Source organism: Sciurus vulgaris, assembly GCF_902686455.1.
Source record: "Sciurus vulgaris genome assembly, chromosome: 6".
In the NCBI taxonomy this organism is placed as follows: Eukaryota; Metazoa; Chordata; class Mammalia; order Rodentia; family Sciuridae; genus Sciurus; species Sciurus vulgaris.
The window spans coordinates 105,656,639-105,677,310 of record NC_136466.1 but is presented as its reverse complement, the minus strand read 5'-3'; the positions used below and the strand labels follow the sequence as shown (position 1 = coordinate 105,677,310).

Genomic DNA, 20,672 nt, shown 5'->3' with positions numbered 1-20,672 from the left:
GCCTCCAGATGTCACTCCTTTAAGCTGCATGTCAGCAGCAGAGCCACCCTGCCCCACAGCAAACCCCACCTGGGCTTCCCCCGAGGAATGACTGAGAAGGGCCCGTCACTAGGACCATTAGAACCTTCAGAACATCAGGGTCCTCAGGGACAACATGCTCTGGGTCACACAAGCACCTCCTGGGATGAATAAGACTTTTCTAGCCTGTACTGCCCTTCAACTTCACCCTCTGTCCAATTCTGCCATCTAGAAGGACGAGGGTCCCCCTCTCTTTATACTCCCTTCTAGTGAAACCTCATCACTAGACTATTATTTAACCTCTGAGACTGGGACTATTATTCTGTTCGCAGTTGTAGAAACTGAGGCTAGGTAGGTTAAATAACTAGCCTGGGGTCACCAAACTAGCTCAGTGTCACAGCTGGGACACAAATGCAGGATGGAGAGCCCAAGTCATAATAAGTGAGATGTGATACCTAGGAGGGTAAAACTGACAGAATCTGAAATGGGAAAGTTAAGGAATCTAGAAGGACAAGGCCTATCCACATTTTCTACTGAGACAGTCTGGGAACTGCTGGGTCATCATAATTTTCTGGCAGAACACATTTGAAAAAAAAAAAAAAAAAAAAAAAAAACCAGAGCCAGGCCTGACGATGTGGGAGCTTTGGACTTTGTCCTGTTTGAACATATCCAGGCCAGCCCTTGTTTCCCTCCTGAATGGCTAGGCTAATAAATGTGTAAAGTGGTATCAGCTTTGAGGGAGCCTTGGAGTGTGTGACATGGTCTAAGATTCAATGTGCTAATTCACTCAGTGAGTCCAAGACACCGTATGCTGAGGTCCTAGTTCTTTTGAAGCTTAAGTTACCACAAGAAAATATCAGTTCTTTCTTTCAAAGGTGTATCCTGTGAAACAGGAGAACAAACTGACTTGCTCAGAGGGAAACATACTGGGCCATTTCCCCCTTGGAGTGAGAAGAACAACATCCTCTCTTAAACCTTAACTTAGAGACTTGTTTTTCTTTGAGCTTGAACTCTGTACACAATAGGGACATTGAAGCCATAAGCATCCAGCCTCAGCAGGTGGCCACCCAGTCAGTGGTGGGAACAAACGCCTGCCTTAGAGACCATTCTCTTCTGTATAGAAGGCAGCAACCTATTCAAACTCCTCACAGTTTTCTTCTTTAAGTGACAGAAAGAGCTGGTGAATGATGCTGGCAGAGTGACAAGCCTTCATAATGGTCCACTATCTCCGGGTCAGGTGCAGGAAAGACCATCCCTAGACACCCAGCTGCAGAGTAAAGTGCCCATAACTGGACAGACACCAGGGCTCTTCCATCCAGAGAAAACCATTAGAATGCAGACAGTGGCAGGATGCCAGGCAAGGCCAGCAGCAAGGACCAGGAGACAGCAGCTGAGACCCTGGATAGCACGGTCAAGGACACAGGCACTGGGTCTGCAGTGCATGGTTTATACTCAAATTAAAACTTACAAGTTTAAATGACTTAACTTTTCCATTTCCCCTGTAAAAATGGAGATATAGCTAACACCTCCCTAGTTTTTTTTACAAAGATTAAAGAAATCACATATGGAAAGCTTAGAATAGTGCTTAGCACATGCAAGTGCTCTCCATCCTAGCCAGCACTGGAATCCCCGGTCCATGCCCTTTTTGGGGGTCATGGCTGAGTCTTTTCCCGGTCATCTCCATCTCATTGGACCTTTCTGACTTTGGTTAATGCCCCAGAAAGAGACTTTGACTACCTTAATTCTTTGGACACATAGAAAAAGGAATTGATGGGCCTAAAACCAGTGTACTTATTGTTCATAATTCTTTACCCAGTGACATGCCCACCTGATGCACAGTTAAGTGAGTTCATGTACTTACCTGTTCAGTAGTGTCTGCACAGGACACCCAGTTCCCTCACTTTTCCATCTTTCTCTCTCCCTTCAAAATAGCTATTGCATAACCTCATAGTTATTATGCTGCATATGAAGGGCACATCAGATAGAAAACAGATGAGTGGAGCAGGAGTTAAAGCACTCACACCTGTTATGACCAAAGAAAAAGTTATGCAAGCCTTTGGTGGGGGGTAGGCAGTAGGAGGCCAATACTGTTGAAGGAAAAATTAAGAATTACTTGATTATTTGTGTGTGTGTGCGTGTGTGTGTGTGTGCGCGCGCGCGCGTGCACACGCTGGGGATGGAACCCAGGGCTCACTGTTTGCTAGCAAGTATTCTTCCTCTGAGCTATATCTCCAATCTAACTGATTTACTGTCATCCCATACTACATACAGGATAGTGTGTGTGTGTGTGTGTGTGTGTGTGTGTGTGTGTGTGTGTGTGAATGTTATTCTTTCCTAAGCAGAAAAAGAGGATCATGGAATGCTGATTAATAAAGACACAAACACAAGAGGTCTTCCTGAGAAGTGGGTCTTGAGTTCAAGCAGGAAAAGAAACAAACTTACTTCCAGTTCAGGAGCTGCATACCGCCCCTGCAGAGCATCAGAACTTGATCTTGTTGTTGATGTCAAACTAAGAAACAAACAAAAGGTCAGCAGGGCATATTAACATGGTCTGTTAATAGTCTGGAAAACAGGAAAGCTCCAGTGAGACACTCACTTGTAAGATGCTGCTTAAACAAAAGTACAAGCTGGCACAGTGGCGCACGCCTGTGATTCCAGTGGCTAGGGAGGCTAAGGCAGGAGGATAGTGAGTTCAAAGCCAGCCTCAGCAAAAGCGAGATGCTAGGCAACACAGTGAAGCCCTGTCTCTCAACAAAATACAAAATAGGGCTGGGGATATGGCTCAGTGGTTGAGTGCCCCTGAGCTCAATCCCCAGTACCAAAAATAAAGTACACTTGCTCTCCTGTCCTCACATTCAGATTATATCAACTACAGATAAAAAAAATCTGTGTCTATACTGAACATGTAAAAATTTTTTCCCTTTTCCTCAAATAAGACAGGGTAATAACTATTCACATAGCATTTACATTGAATCAGGTACTATAAATAATCTGAAGATAATTTAAAGTATAGAGAGGATGTTCGTGGGTTGTATGCTAATACCACATCATCTTAAATAGGGGCCTGGACCATCTGCAGATTTTGGCATCTCAGGGTGGGACCCTGGAACTAATTAATCCCCACAGACACTGAGGGATGACTGGATGACTGCAGTCTTTTTTTTTTTTTTTTTTTTTTTTGGTACTGGGAATTGAACCTAGGGTGTTTTACCTCTCAGCTACATCCCCCAGCCCTTTTTAATTTTTTTAAATTTGAAACAGGGTCTCACTAAGTTGGTTAGGGCCTCGCTAAGTTGGCTGGCCTGTAATACGCAATTCTCCTGCCTTAGCCTAAGGCATTGCTGGGATAACAGGTGTGTGCCACTGTGCCCAGCTGTAGTCTAGTCTAATATCTCACTTTACTTCTAAACTGACTGTCCAAGTCTTCAGCTGATGTCTTTTTATGTGAATTGCATTACATAGTTCTATGCAAAGAGAGGTACTGAGAAATAAGATCATCTTTGGTCCTCTATCTTGGCGTTTAGTACTGGTTTTTGCTTCAAATGTCAGAATAATTTCCTGATTTCACCTTTATTTTTCCTTATTTTTGAGTAGTCTACTTAGAGGGAATCAAAAGCTATGAGGGAGTCCAGAGGTGGCAACAGAAAGCAAAAGCACGAATACAAAGGTCACAGTCATTTACTGTAATAGTCAGCCTATGCCACAAGGACATTTTCCCTTTGGAAATTTAACAGAGTAGTTTTTAGTGTAGTAAAAAAAAAAAAAAAAAAAAAAAAAAAGTTCTGCCCATCATTTTCCCCACACCTAGAGAGGCAAAATGTTATAAAATTTGGTTTACAAGGGTAAAACCTAGTCTTATTTCTTTAAAAACAAAAACAAATATTTTAAGCACATATAAATAATATAAATATATACAATACTTAAGGTTCCAGTATTAACTTGACAGACTCATTTAGCAAATATGTACTGAAGATCTGTTGTATGTCAGGCTCTGTTCTGAGCAGTGGGAACTTGGAAGTGAAAAAAGCAACAATTTGGGCTCACAAAGCTTCCGTGCTAGCCCAGGGATGGGAGTGCTGCTCTTAAGAAGCTGGCTGCTAGTGGACAGGCACAGACTCATCTTGACCAAATAAACCTCATGAGGCAGCACAGCCTTCTCTGCTCATTCTCTTCTTTCCCAAGGAAAGAAGAGATCAGTGAGTTGCAGAGAAACAACAAAAAAACTTGCTCACAAACAGGTCCTCTGGGATCCATGCACTTTGCTGCTCTGCAGCCCAAGGCCAGCAGCATCGCTTTCATTTCTGCTTTGAAGAGACGGATGCTGGTGCAGTCCACTCCACTCCTACTTTCTAACTCTTGCATTTAAGAGTGCTCTTGCATTTAAGAGTGCTTGATATTTTGTGCATATGAATTATGCTTTAATATAGTATATAGTTTTCACAGGGGAAACTTTTAATTTTAGAATGAGATTGGTACCTGAAATTTTCATCTGAAAGAGGATGAATGAATATTCTTCAAGAGTAAAAGTGAAATCTTAATTGCAATCCCATTTATAAATTCTTTGGAATAAAACTGTTTCAGAAAGACAAAGCTTTGGATTCTAGCACATTCGTCAGTTCATTTCCACTGTCAGAGAGCACCAAACATGTGAAAGGGTTTGTTTTTATTTCTAAAATAATTAATCTCCAGTTCTTCATTAGTGCCATGATTTCTATAAGTATATGTTAATATAAAACAAGGTCTTAATTTAGTCATAGTTTTCCCTGTAAAACACTCTTCTTGGAATTATCAAGAAAATACTGGTTGTGCAAGCTCTTTAAATTAGGAAATTCGTATTGCCTGCATGCAGGCTGTTACAAAAAGACCCATGTGTTGGATCAGCACAGCACAAATAGCTATAAAAGACTTCTCAGGTTCTCTTAAGGTCTTCTCTTCAGGGCTAAGGTGACTTTAACCTGGAACTTCCTGAGAGGGTAAGAGGCCCAGGCAATGCTTCATCTTCAAAGAGCATCTAACTCACTTTAGTGTGTTCACCCTTCCAGGCCCTTGCCCACAAATGCTAGCAGAGCCTTGCAGCCATTGAGAAATCCCCAAAAATGTCACCCTCCTTCCCTCCCATGCTTCCCCCCACAAACCATTGCAGTAGGCAAAATCTCTTTCACGTTGGCAGAATGATGCACAATGCCGGTTCCCCTTAGTGCCTGCTTCCATTGATTTTGGAGCTGGTCAAAGTCCCCTGGGTCACTGAAAGTCTCTAAGGAACATATCCAGACTTTGCAACTGGATGTCATAGATCCTGCCCTCCCTGACAAACTCACAGGGCAGGCCCAAGAGGGGTGAACTCATAGAAAGAAGTCCTGCAAGTGGGCCAAGGTGGGGGTGACCTCAGTTCAAACTGGGATGCTCCTTACAGCCATCACTCCTGGGTGCAAGGGAGGGGGGCTCTGAAGAATTGACAGTCACAGGTAGAAAGCCAGGAAGTAAGTTTTAGCTGAGCCCTTCTTCCTAGCTGAGAAAGAGTACAATATACTCTCAGTGAAGCCCCAGTAGCAGCATTCATGACTGAGTGAGCCCCTAAAGACTAAGTGTCTGGGTGCTGGGCTAGGGAGACTCCCGAGATGTGAGAAGACAGCTCAGTGGGCCGACCCTTCTAACCTCACTAAAAGTGAACCCCAGGCAATCTGGGCCTTGCAATGAACATTGGTGATTTTTTTCTCACTTTAATTTGTACACTACTCAATCTCTAACTTCCTACAATTTCTATCAAGAATTATACCCATCTCTGCAATCATGTCCAAATGAGTTTCCACCCAAACAATGTGGCCTCCTTTTGTAACCTCATCCAACCTTCCATTCTTCTTGAGCTATGGAGGAAAATGTAAACTCTAAGAAGAACTGATGAGCCCCAAATGGGCTAAGGCCCATCACTTCTCTGTGAAGCTGATTTGTGATTTGTTTAGACCCTTCTCAAAGCTGACATCTCCTGGGGCTACAGTGGATAATTACAGCAAACGTCAATCATCAGACCCCCATATGGTGCTTTGCTTGCTCTTGGGAAAAATAAACTGTCCATCTGCACTGAGCGTTTTCATGCCTCTGGGTTAAAGAAACATCTCACAGAGTAGGCTGGTTACTCTCAGCTCCACTTTATGTGAGCTGCTATTTTATGTCTCACCATTCCGTTGGCTACTACAGCTTAATTCACAGCATTTAATAAGCTTTGTTATTGGCATTTAGACAGATTTTAAATGGTAGCTGTCAGCTTTGAAAACTGACATCTTCGGTGAATATCAGATTAGCCCTGCCCAACTTCCATTGTAATGCTTTAATTTTGAAAGAGATATTTTATGTATCATTTCTCACTCAAGAGCAGATTCAAGGCTGGCTAAAAAGTGATTCTTGGTGCTTACTAGAAAACTGAAGATGTGATTGAGTGAAAATTCTATGCTATAAAATAACTCCATTCCATGTGGTAATTTTATACAGTCCATTAAGTAAAAATTTTGCCATTTATAGCAAATTCAAATTCTATTTTATCTAAGTGATAAACTGCCCCCGCCTCGTGTTCTAGTGACACTCCAGCTCCGTTTAGCTGGGTGTCGCGGTGCATGCCTGTAATCCCAGCAGTTTGTTAGCCTCAGTAACTTAGCAAGGCCCTAAGCAACTTAGGAAGACCCTGTCTCAAAATAAAAAACTAAAAAAATTTTTAAAATGGCTGCGTATGTGGCTTAGTGGTAAAGTACCTTTGGGTTCGATCTCTAGTACCAAAACAAAACAAAATTACGGTTTTATTCTGTCAAATACCTTTATAGTATTTTTTCTTGTAATACAAAAATTAAAAAAGAAATGCTATCTTGCTGTAAAAAAATTTGTAAAGAATAAAAAGAAGCGGGGCAGGGGACGTGGTTATCTCTAATGCCATTATTCTAAGTGATTTATCTTCTTCCTGGATTTTTTTCTACATGTGTAGATACAACTATAGCTTATTTTAAAAATGAAATAATTCTAAATATGTAGTTTAATAACATAATTCTCTTCCCCTGATTTACAAGCATTTTGCCTGCCAATCCAGAAAACAACTGAGTGAGAAATCATGAATTGAGCTTGTTTCTGCCATTTCCCTGCAAAGCCCAACAATAACAGACTCAGGAAGGAAAAGCTTACTCAAGGAAGGAAGAGCCAAGGATCAGGATTCAAAATCTCGGTAACTTTATGGATGTTTTCAGACGTTCACTGACTTGGGCCTGAATTCCATTTGCTGATTTGTAGATAACAGGCACTCAGTGAGCAATTTATGGAATTAATAAAAAAAAAAGAAATAAAAGAAAGGGCAGAAAATAATCACCACAGTCTACTTGGCTGCAACAAGAAGACTCCGTCACCATGTGACAGACTGAGGACCAATGTTAGACTACCATCATTCTAACTACCTACGACATGGCAAGTGTTTTCTGGCCTCTACATAACTCTGGTCTATGTCCTTGTTGTGAGAAAAAGTGACCACGTGCTCAGAATACATTTTGTTTATATAATCCATGACCACCAGGACTGTTGAGTTTCAGCAAAGGAAGATTATAATGTGCCCATGACAAGGTAAATTTCTTATGCACTGAAACATTAACAAACAACATATAAAACAAACAGAAGTAAAACCTAATTGTGAAAAAAATCACTGTCAAAAGGAAGTTTAATTATCAATGAAGTAGGTACCCAGGATAAGTAGTCATTCCTGTCCTTGACTATTCTTTCTCCAGCAGTCTTTGAAACCTTTTCAAAGTGGAGTACCTCCTCTTAAGCATCTGAAATGCACCTACTCTGGGAGGGGTGCCTTATCTACTTAACAACACTGTGAGTTTTAGCATAAATAAAGGACATTTCCTGTCTTTCCTGAACCATGCACAGAATGACCACATATGCACAGCTCTGTACTCTCCAGCAACAACAGAGCAAATGTGACTTCCCTTGGATTAGAAAGTTGCCAGAACATTCTGGCACATACTAATTCTTCCTTACTTTGTGTTCACTTGCTCTTCAGAAATGCTATAGCAACTAATATTCAACTGTCTTTCAAAGGGCATTAGGCAATGATGCTACAGCATATCACGTGTTTATTCTTACTTATCCCATAAATACAAGTAAGGTAAATGGTTCAAACATGGAGAGTTCACATTGTAATACCTCTTTGTTACTTCTGGCCATTTCTCCCCTCTTCAGATAGTATTTGTTTTGCTACTTCACAGGGGCTGAAACTTATTTAAATTCTTTTTCTATAATTTTAAAGTCTGCAAAATGGCCTCAAGAACTCCTAAGACTTACCAAGAATACAAGATGCACCCAATCAAGAGGATGGTACCCAGTGTAATCACCAAGTTTTCATCTCTGTACAGGTCCTGACCAAAGTCGGGCACACAAATGGTAATGTTCTTCCCATGTTCATCTAGAACTTTTACAGAAAACAAAGTAATCAAGGTCCAATTAGAAAAGCCTGTTGTAATTCACAGGAGCATTCATTTTGGGAAAATTCAGGTAACTCTGCTGTGACTCCTCAATCACTGGACACTTCTACTCTATAGTCCAAGTCTATTCAGACTAGATTTTTGCTATTTCAGTACACCACTCTTCTACACTGGCAAATACTTGGAGCGAAACTCTCACAATCCACTTTATTGCTAAAGGGAATAATTGAAGACTCTCTTTTATATTATTTTTTAATTCTTTTAATTTGTTCTAATTAGTTATACATGAGAGTAGAATGCATTTTGACACATCATTCATATATGGAGTATAACTTCTTTTTAGTATTCTTCAAACAATAGTGAAAAGAAAAAGTCTATCCCTTGTCATTTGATTTGGCAGTCTCTGAAGAGAGAGGGTCAGGGTGCTGAGGCCAGCCACAACCAACTCGCAGGAGCAGTATAAAGCCACCTGGCCCAGGTTCCTAATCCAGAGAGATCAGTTTATGTAGATAATGCAAAGTTCCTGACCTATTTTGGTCTGTAACATAGGCGATTCCTAAGGTGGTCTGAATTTTGAAAAAATCTGAAAAGCTACCTATGAAGATTTCTATAAGCAGCTCCCAAGACTGAGGCAGAAGGATCATGAGTTCAAAGTCAGCCCCAACAATGTAGCGAGGCCTTAAGCAACTCAGTGAGACCCTGCCTCTAAATAAAATATAAAATAAGGCTGAGGATGTGGTGCAGAGTTTAAGTGCACTGGGTTCAATCACCAATACCAAAAAAAAAAAATGTCTATAACATTACCATCAGTGGTAATTTACTTTTTGTCTAAGCTGTTGTGGTTTAAAAAAAAAAATCTTTATTCTTAGGCCAATGAAAATTTTTGAACAAACTATCACTTTTCCATTTAAGTGGTACCATCTGAAGAAATAAAAGTGTTTTCGCTATTTTTAAGTGATATTTGCTATTAAAAACACTGTAAACAAAAATCCCATTAAGTTAAAACTGGAGGTTAATATACAAACAATCATAAAAGAAAATCTGAAAGCGAACTGGATTTAAATACTTACAGAATCTTTCTTTTTTTAAATTAAATCCAGGATAGGCTACACTTACTGTAAGCCTTCCAATTATATCACTTTCCATTATAAATAGCTATAAAGACAAGACACAAAAATAGTATGCATATATGCTAAAACTTTCAAAATTATCATTGCCTTTACTTTCTAAATTTAGAAGTCTTCAATTTTCTAAAGAGACTACATTTACTCAATTTATGTAAGATGAAAGATACCCAAACACACATATTCATATATTCTTATGTGTATGTGTGTATATGTGTACATGCATATATTACAAGAGATAAAGATAAGGATAAAATATGAGCTTGAAATCAAAAAGAAAATTTTATCCTTTACTGGCAATTCTTGGGGGTTCATATTAACACCATGGAATATCAGTGTTTTTAGCTTAAAACCCCTTTTTAAACAATCCAGAACAATTCTACAATAGAAACAGCTAACTCTTACATAGCACCTATTATATATGAGAATGGTTCTGAGTGATTGATATATATAACTTGACAGACATTCTCACTAAATTCTTAAAACCACTCTATAGAACCAAGCTTTTAAACCCAGGCGGTCTGGCTCCAAAGATCACAGTAACGACTATGTTGTCTCTGTAAATAAATGTCACTTAAGATGAGCAATTTGAGGTCACCCTACCAGCAAGTAGTGGATATGGCTTAAAACCCTGTTTCCTGCTTCCTTTCCCTGCCATATTTCCATTTTGTCTCTGTTATAGAGAAATAATTTCCTGAAGATAAGAAAATTGATAACCAACTAAAATAAATAAATAAAGCAAAAAAAAAATAAAAAAATTCTTGAGAATAGTAAAGCAGCAAGATACAAATGAGACCTAAGAGCAAGAAGACCCAGAAGGAGTTTTCATTACAGTCCAAGTTAAAAACTTTGTTTCTTGAAACAGTCTAGACCATCATCTTTGATTTATTGACTCCTTGATATTTCAACAATAGCTTATGAAAATATCCACACCAGACATGGGCTCCTAACAAGGCTGGCTTACCTACTTCTACAGGTTTGCTGGACAGAGCTGAGAAAGTGAGGTACATGACGTAGCAGCTAATGAGCCCTGACTGCAGCAGCCCAGAGTGTGGCTGACCTGGAAAAGGACAAGAGACAGAGTGAACATAAGTCTTAATAGACCCCCTCCCCACCAAAATTAAACTCTTTCAACTTGAAGGTGCACTTCTAGGAGAGAAAATACATACATAATGTGTTTCCCATAGAGAACTTAAAATTCACGGGGAGGGTATCATATACCCAGCCTAATGCTAGTATTCTAAACATGCCAAATTCTGCCAAGTTCTCCACCAACACCTTATCAAACTTGTAACTATCTGTAAACACACTGCTTTGTCCTTCTGAGGTTAATAACTTTAGTTCTTAAACCTCAAGATCAGAAAAAATTTACCACTATTATTTTGTGAGACCACACAGCTTAGTGGAATAAATGATAAGACAGAGTTCACATGGTATGTATCCTGGATTCTACGAGGCCATCAGACACTCTTGTAGTCCAAAATGGCACACCCCCCTGGCACCCCCCCCAGCCAAAAAAAAACCCCTTATCTGTCAATGGGGAAAAAAATGGGGGCTGGGCACACTGAGTACAAGAGATGGTCCAGGGTTAAAAAGAAAGCTATGGGCCTTGGATTCATTGGGAGAAGGGTTTTAAAGTTATAATACTTAAATTAACTTTGTGTTTGGATCATTCAGAGTAACTAGTATATGACAAGGGATTTCTCTCTTTTTGGTGAAATTTTCAACTATCTGTTGAAATGAAAATACTCAGTCTTCCTGCTGGTTTAATTGGTTTCCAAAATTATCATTATCAAATTATAATTACCCATAAAGGCATAGGAATAGACTCATTTATAATGTTGCTCTTTGGCCTGGAAATAAGACTTAACTTAGCAACTAATAGCATTAAACCAAATATATCAATATGTTAAATGTAAAGGCAGGATTTAACCCAAAATAAATTTTAATCTAAACATCAAGAGTTTGTTTTAAGAAATTCTAACTGAATAATTAAAGGGATTGGGAGAATAATCATCTTAATTGCAATAATGGACTTAAGTTTTTTAACAGAGATGATTATTTGCTACTAGTTACCTTTTAAAACCACAATTTTAGAAGGAATTCAAGGGGGCTATAAACTTATTGCCCATATTTTCCTTTTCCTACCTAGAAATCTGAATGTCGTGTGCATGTTAATCATTTATAGAATGAGATCACTACAAGAAACACTGGACTAGGAACATCTCTATAACCCCAAAGAGACATCAGAGGTAATTTATAAATGACAATTCATATTTCTACTTTATGAAACCCTTTCAAACCACACTGCCTCTTCCTTTGGGGCTTTGAAACAACTCTGAGCAAGGTCAGGCTCGCTGCTAACTTCCTTGAGGAAGAACCTGGGCCTGAGGAAGGTTACTTAGCTCACAAGGCCAGCTGCTACCAGGATAGGATTTCCTGCTTCCTGAAACCTAGACCACACTGTCCTTGCTTTCTGGTCCACAGCCTTGAGTGGAAGATGACCCCAGAAACAGCTCCTTCCAGAGTCCTGTCATTTAAGTTTTACCCAGAGGTTACAGGCAAAACTCATAAACACCTTGCTTAACATACACTAAGTACACTTCCAATTAAAGGCTCCTTCTAGTGTATAATCAATCTCTATTATTTGCTTCATAAAGCAAGTTTAGATCTTTGTGGCCAGGAGGTTAAGCCTGGCTATCACATCCAGCCTGGGTAACGAACAAGAAGAGACTGGCGCCCCACCCTTCCTACTGCTGACCCATTTATAGTAGGTTCAAAAATGACCCTGGTTTCAAAAAACTCCACCGAGTTTGTTCAAAGGCATTTAGAAACATGGAAGAAAAGGGGAAAAGTGTGCTTACGATTCTGGACACAGGGTGAGATGGCTACCATTGAAATAAGCAGGCACAGGCCTCCATTTAATCCCAGGAGAATCTTGTTCTCCATGCAGCCGACTTTCTGTGTGTAAAATACTGCCATCACAATCAAGCCCCCGACGGCAACGGAGTACATGATGAGAGTCACCAGGGACAAGGAGGCATACCACAGCTTGTTAGTGGCGGTGCCTGCAGTCCTGTTTCTCCAGGAAGTGGGTAAGAGGGAGGAGAGAGAAGACAAATCAATGAAGGCCTCCAATCTTGCATATTTTCCATCCCTTAGGCATTAACTAATGTGAACAGGCCCCACCAAGGCCACCCTTTCGAGGAGTTGAGAGAGCTTTTAGCAATGATTATGCTCCATCACAGCTACAAAGTTCCTGTAAATATGCAAACTTCTTGGTTCAGACTAGAAATTTTCTCTAAACACTGAAAGAATTTCATTTTTTGATTCAAGTATACTCATGAACTAGGATGAATACCCATGAGGCTTATTCTAGCTTCTCCACTCTAAATGTGAAATGTCCCCACGCTGGTGCCGAAGTATTAAGATAGGAGGCAAAGGTGGCTCTTCCCTGAAGTTCTCTTCAAGTTTCTCCATAGATGTTGAACCCAGATCTGCCACAGTTGCTTGCTCCAAGAACTGCCAGCAGCTCCACTGAGGTAAAGCCAACTTCTGTTTACAGAGAAGCAAGTCTGGCTGGCCCCAGCTCCTCTCTCCCTGTGCTTATAGGAGGATTGGCATTTGGATTGGAAAATAATATCAGAAAATATTAAAGGAGAAATGGGCATTTTTAAAAAGTGAATGCCATCAAGTAAAGAAAAATTTTACTGGTACATACCATAAACAAACTCCTTTGAAGAATTAATATATTATTATATATTATTAATAAAGGGATATATAGATAGACATAGAGTACTAATAAAAGGATAGAAGAAATAAGTGGTTTAAATTCATAGAAATTGTTCAGAACAAAGAAGAATGTTTATAAGTGCTGAATGAAGAACAGAACAACAGGGTGACTGAACTGGATCACTGTCATCTGCCTGATGACTCAATTGCTCTCTGTGACCACATTCTCCTGAACCGTAACCAAGAAAGCAACTTGCTTAATGTTTTCATGAAATTGGAAAGTGTTCAAGCAACCCAGCTAAAATTTTTAATGATGGAAAAGTTATGCTGCCAGAGACAAAGAAAACAGGGAGGAAAGGCCAAAATGATAATGGCCATCGTATTCCTGAAACTAAGCCAGGAACTTGAATGACCACAGAATTATTCTAACATAAAAAGCACACAAAGGAAATGAGAGAAAAGGAGACTCAAAAAAGGGGAGGTAAATCTAAGAACCAAATAATAATTGAAGGACACAGAGGGAATGATGCATAAAAAGGTAACCGTGCTGACTGGTGTGTGGGAGGAGCATCTGACTTTTCTTCCACTAGTCTTTTGCATGATGTTATTAGTATATGAAGTTTCTTATAGTTTCAGATTTATATCCCCAAAATTCAATCTTCAGCCCTAACCTGTCCCCTGAACTCCAGACTCGTATTATTCAATGTCTCCATCAGCTGGTCTGATTGGCATCACAAACTCAGCACGTCCAGGCCAACTTGCCTGTATTTGCACTTCCCTCCCCCAAACATGGTCATGTGCAACCTTCCCAGTCTCAAAGAACAGCAACTCCACTCTGCCATTGTTGGGAGGCAGGCAGGGCAGAACGAGAGTTACAGTTACGCTGGACTCTCCCTGGCCCACCCCCACCCAAGCCATCTCCACTCATTCCATCTTCATATTATATCAGAATCTGACTGCTGCTGCCATCTTTCTTCAAGCTACCTCTCTCTCACCTGAATCATCTCCCACTGGTCTCCTTACTTGCACCTGTGACCCTCTCTGGTCTTAAAATCAGATTACCTTATATTTCTCCCCTTCACAACTCTGGGGTGTCCCATCTTACTTAAACATCAGAACCTTTATGCTGGCCCCCAAAGGCACAGCCATCTGGCCCAGAGCCAGCTATGATTTCATCTCCCCTATGCTTCCTTTACCACTGGGTTCCAGCCACGGTGGATGCCCCTTTGCTCCTTAAAGGGACCCAGCAAGTTTAAGACCAAGCTGAGTCCTGCCCAGGCTCTCACTCATAAGAGGATAGCCTGCCCTGCTCTCCCAAGCCAACTCCAGCTTTATTTTTTACCAGTGCACCTATGGCATGTTTGCCTGGTTCTGTGTTGATTATCCCCCCACAGGAGAATCTAGTTCCACAGGACAAGCCCTGGTTGGGTTCCCTTCAATCCTACCACTGTCAGGAAGGAATTTCATTTAACTTAAAAAATTCTGATATATTCAATTTATAAATTTCAGACTGATAAAATAAGAGTTTTGGAAAACTATACGAAATGCTTTGTTGATGTGTATACTCCTATGTAAAACACATGGCTTCTCCTGCGTATATTTTTAAAAATTAAAGGACATTTTTAAAAAATGGTGCATAGAAAATGATTGGTGTTCACTACCAAAATTGTCACCCATTTTAAAAAAAATCACTCTGGATGGCAATGTTAACAGAGAGGCTGCTGGTCCTGCTCCTCCAAGTTCCTCTGGTCCTCCTGATGTCCTCGTTTTTGGAGACAGCCCAAGTAAGGACTGTGATCTATTTATCTTTACTCTCCATGCCAACCATTGTGCTGTCTGGCACACAGTTAATACTCTGGCTAAATTCGAAGCACTGAGATGGAGAATAGAAAAGGACCAGGCAACCAGGGCCACAGCAGCATGTGGGCACCAGGCTGGGGATGTCAGCAGGGCTCAGGCTTAGGGTCGGGTTAAGATTAAACTAAACACAGGAAAGTGAATTTAAGATCAGTACATTTAGAAATATCTGAATATACTACCTACTTATATTTCAATTTTGAAATAAAATTGGCATTTCAAATCACAAAATTTGAGTTAGAAAAAAAAGTTAAAACATCTAGTTAACCCAACACATTATTTTATAATTCCTACATCCAGATCAGAGAGGCCAAATGATATACCTAAAGTGAAACTGCAAGCCAGAGGATAAGGGACACTAAAATCTGCGTTCTCCTGGCTTCCAGGTCCGTGGCATTTCTATCCTGCTGCTTTTGGGATCTTTTCCTTCTCAATATATTTACAAAAAGAGAAAAGAGAATGGGAATGGAATCATCCCAAATACCTGTCAATAAATGAGTGGATCAAGAAAATGTGGTATATATACACAATGGAGTTTTACTCAGCTATGAAGAATGAAATTGTGGCATTTGTTGGTAAGTGAACAGAAATGGAGAACATTATGAAATGTGAAATAAGCCAGACTCACAAAATCAAGGGTCAAATGTTTTCTCTCACATGTGGGATCTAGAGCAAAGTAAGGGAAAGAAGGCAGGGGGCAGAGGGGTTCTTCGTATCACAAAGATATAAGAAAGATCAGTAGAGTAGAAGGAGATCAACAGGGAGGAGGAAGAATCAGAAAGGGGAGGAAATAACGAAATGAATGTAACAAAATCAAGTTATATGATTACACCACAGGGAATTTCACATTTATGTATGTGTAGAAAGTACCAATCAAAAACAAATCAATAAGCCAGGTACGGGGGTGCATGCCTGTAATCAGTGTTTCAGGAGGCTGAGGTAGGAGGATGGCGAGTTCAAAGCTGGCCTCAGCAAAAGCTAAGCAACTCAGTGAGACCCTGTCTCTAAATAAAATACAAAATAGGTTTGGCTGGGGATGTGGCTCAATGTTCAATCCCTGGTACCCCCCAAAATAAATAAATAATTAAATAAATAAATAAACAAATAAGTGAAAGGAAGATCAGTTGAGTAGAGGAAGGAAACTAGGAGGGAGTGAGGAGGGAAAGTGGGGGAAATAGAGATTGATATCAAATTCCATGCATGTATGATTTTGTCAAATGAACCCAACTACTATGGAAAATCACATGCTCCAATAAGAAAAAAAAGAAATGAAAAGTACTGTTATTATTCCATTTGAAGCATATTTTCTAGGTTAACCTTGAAAGTAAGAGTTTGTCTTTAAAAACACAGGGAGGCATATGTGGTTATGATCCCAGCAACTCAGGAGTATGAGGAAGGAGTATCAGAAGTTCAAGGTCAGCCACAGGCCCTTAGCAAGACCTTGTCTCAAAATAAAAAATAGGAAGGGCTGGGGATATAGCTTAGTGGTAAAGTGTCCCTAGGTTCAATCTCTAGTACCAAAAAAAAAAAAAAAAAAAAATTTAAAAACCTGGGATTTTAACCCAAGCATTGGGGTGGGGGCAGAGGCCTGCAGGGCACAGCTAAAACCACTACCAAATTAGATAGATATAAAAGAAAAGAGCAATATTAGTGAGCTTCCTATCTTATTCCTAATCTTAGGCAGACAAAGCAACTATAAATATGTTGACAAAAAGGGGTTTTGTGGGGACTTTGGCCTCAAAGCCAGGACAATAGCAACACTATTTCTTGCAAAGCTCTTAAGCTATTCTTATTGAGAAGTTTCTAGAAAGTTTTTATAACAACCAAACTCTTCCAAAGTGCCTGTTAAAACATGGCATCAATAATTAGTCCCAGAAAATGGTTTCAGAATCAATGAAAGCATCGAAGCTAGAGTGAAGAGGCACCAGGATCCTCTGGGGAAGTCTATTTTATGGGCAAATCAAATCCTCAGTCTTTGAGATACTAATATTTTACCATGAAGTGCCCTAATTTTAGGATGGCATGTTTATTTTGTCTTTTAAAGTCACAGCAAAAGTACATACATCAAGACTTATTGGGGAATCATATTAATTAATTAAAATGCATTTCCAACATATTTTGGGTATTTCTTCTGTACAGATGAGAGAATAGAATTGCATAAAACTACAGTCACACTACCCATTTGGTTTATTTTATAAAAACTCTATTGTCTCAAAACATGATCTAGGGGAGATCACAACATAAGTCACCAGGTTTTAAAGAAGACTCAAAAAGCAGACAGCATGCAATAATTTTAACATTAGAGCATGACTCAATTGGGAAATCCATAATTGTAGAGATTAAGACTTTAAAAAAAAAATTAAAAAAAAAATAAATAAATAAAAAATAAAAAATATTAAAACAGTAGTACTGTGTGTTCTGACTATGTAGTATTCTGTAAACATTTAAAGAATTGGTCTTATTTGGCTGTACTTAACCCACTATGTACCAAATAATTATTAACACTATCTTTTTACAGATGTATCCCTGCAACTGTATCTCACTATTTGATTTTTAAAACACAAAAGCAGAAGAAAAGAACAACTACCAAGCTGAAGAGTATATTCAAAATAAAAAGTATTGAGAAAATTGGGACAGTGTATTTTGTTTTGCCTTATCCGAGTTTTTAAAAACTCATATATTCATATAGCACTTTTTGATTTTTGATTTTTTTCAAAATGTAGTGTAAAAGAAAATGATGCCCACAAAATCTACAAAAAAAACCCAAAAGCATTACTGGGTACAATTGGGGGTTGTTTCTGTGTTTTTGCAGTGCCAGGGATTAAACCCAGGGCCTTGTGCTTTCAAGGCAAGTGCTCTATCAACTGAACTATATCGCCAGCCCATGGGGTTATTTTGAAAGCAAAAAAAGAAAAAGTAAAGCTAGGTTCAGTGGCACACACCTGTAATCCTACATACTCAGGAGGACGGTGGATTGAGGGCCAGCCTGGGCAACCTAATGAAACACTGTTTCCAAAAAAAAATGGGTTGCGAGGTGGCAGGTGGGCATGCTGGGGATGCAGCTCAGTGGTAGTGACCCTGGGTCCACTCCCTAGTATCACAAAGGGGGAAAAAAAACTTGCAAAGAAAGTAAGACAGAAAGCAGTTAAGTGCTTTGTCCAAAATCAGGAAAAAAAAAAAACCAGAATCACAAAGAGAATAAACTTGGCCTTAGAACTTGGTCTGTTGATTGTCTGGTTGTCATTTCCTCAATGTAGCTTAACAACAACAACAACAAAAATAGCTATTACTAGTTGGGAATTTCCCATTCAGCCTGGGCTATGAATTCTATTTTCAAGGCACTTAGAAAAGAGTCATCTTTTTTAAAAGGCATGATGACTTTCAAAGGTAGGACAATAGATCTTCTGATGAAGGAATCATTCCCTTCTTGAGAAGTTGAGATGAGACACAATTTTTTTTAAAAGGAGGGAAATAAAATGACACATGCCAATAATCTCAGTGACTCAGGAGGCTGAGGCAGAAGGATTGCAAAAGTTGGAGGCCAGGCTGGGCAACTTGGCAAGACCCTGTCTCAAAATAAAACATAAAAAGGGCTGGGGATGTAGTTCAGTGAGAGAATTCAACTCCCAATACCACCGGGGGGGGGGGGGGGGGGGGGGGGGGAACCATTCTATCACTTTACAAAAGATGAATCTCCAGCTCTCTCCAGCTCCATAGTAGTTTTCTTTTGTTTTTAATATTATAGGGATAGATGCCGAAGATGAAGTCTAACCATGTTTACAGCCACCATAAAAAACACAGAGCCAGGACCAATGGGTCCCAGCAATGGGTTCAGTGTGGCTAACGTAAAATACTGATTGACTTACAGTCCAAACAAGAGAGTCCAGGGGAAAAGAACATCAAAAAGTGGGAAGAAAATAAGTGTAAGAGGGAAGGGAAGAAAGGACAGAAAAGTAGTACTGGTGATGTAGTTTAGTGGTAGAGTGCTTGCTTAGCACCTGTAAGGCTCTGGGTTCAATCCCTAGTATCACACACACACACACACACACTCTCACACACCACAAAGCAGGGCCTTACAGAGGAGTAAATGGAGAGGTCCAAAGCACAGGTGTAAAGGGAAAAGTGTTGGCACAGATTGTTTTTGGTGTAAAGAGCCTGCTAATCTCATAGCAGAGCCTTACTTAACAGTAGGGAGCTTCTCTGAGTCAATGAGTGGGCTGGCTTGGAAGCTTTTCTTAAAAGTACGTACCAGTTTTTGTTCCATTTATGCGCAAACTCCACGATCAAAAGGAGCTGGATAACTATAAAGATGAAGCCTCCAAAGGCTCCCACGTAGCGCCAGGCTGCAAAAGAAGACCACAAGGAGCCAATGAGGAGCACTCCATGTGTTCAGCTCAAAAGAAAGGAATAATTTTTACTGAATGCTCACTGTACCTGTAACACATTCCATTCCCACACAACCACATCAGCGGGATACTATTATTAAATTTACTTGATAAAAATCGAGAGGGTGTATGAGTTAACAAAGCCTCAGAGTCAGCAACAGGCACAGCTGGGATTTGAACACAGGCCATTTGGCTCTGAAGCATCCAAGTTTATGTTCCACGTTAAACTGCCAGACACCCTGACAGATGCAGTAATTCACACTATCCACAATGGCCCACAATTTAAAAGTAACAACATACATGCCAGAAAAATTAAGGGCTTACTTCTTACTGGCTAAGGAGTTACCAAAGTCCACAGAGGAAATGAGGTTATGACTTGGGGGATAAGAACTCAACTCTACTTTTGATTCTGCCAAACAGAAGCTATGACCTTGAGTAAAGAACTATGTCACATGGGTTGTAACTTGTCTGTGAAAACAACAGAGCTGAAATGAGGACTTTTTGGAGAATACAAAACTAGTTCTAACAGTCTAAAAAGCAAGACTTGGAGACAACATTTTAATGAAAAACTAGTATAATCCTAAAAATTTAGCTGGACCCGTATATAACTACCTGGGATCTATGGCTGTTCTTTATGAACTGGAATAATGTGAATGTTTTTGATATCTTAATTAGGAAAGTGAATCCATTTGAGTTGAACAGTGTTTTGAACCACTGAATTTCAGGGTCCCCCAGCCCCTTGCACTCTAGCTCCTATGAAGAAGGGGCCCTTCAACTACGATTAAAGGCCTCATGTTAAATGAATTTAGGTGGGTTCACCAGGCACGGTGGCACATGCCTTTATCATCCCAGCAACATGGCAGCAGAGGCAGAAGGATCACAAGTTTGAGGCCAGCCTCAGCAACTCAGTGGCAACTTAGTGTGACCCTGTCTCAAAAAATAAAAGGGCTGGGATACAGCTGGTGGTAAAGCAGCCCTGGGATCCATCCCTGGTACAGACTGGAAGATGCCTTCCATATCCCATCTCCACTGCTAAAAGGCTCTGTATTTCCTGTGTGCTGCTCAGAGGAACAAGGTCTCCGTGGGCTGGTGGGGTCAAG

At 40.0% G+C, this 20,672-nt stretch overlaps 1 protein-coding gene across 1 annotated transcript in view; it reads right to left on the bottom strand.

The window, feature by feature from the left end:
• SERINC5 (serine incorporator 5) overlaps nucleotides 1–20,672 on the bottom strand; it is a 102,244-nt gene that overhangs the window by 4,977 nt on the left and 76,595 nt on the right. The window contains exons 5-9 of the mRNA XM_079145555.1: nucleotides 19,437–19,530; nucleotides 12,463–12,674; nucleotides 10,563–10,658; nucleotides 8,335–8,461; nucleotides 2,461–2,527 (exon numbers count right to left, since the gene is read on the bottom strand). Coding sequence (XP_079001681.1) covers nucleotides 2,461–2,527; nucleotides 8,335–8,461; nucleotides 10,563–10,658; nucleotides 12,463–12,674; nucleotides 19,437–19,530 — 596 coding nt within the window. The remainder of the gene's footprint in view (nucleotides 1–2,460; nucleotides 2,528–8,334; nucleotides 8,462–10,562; nucleotides 10,659–12,462; nucleotides 12,675–19,436; nucleotides 19,531–20,672) is intronic.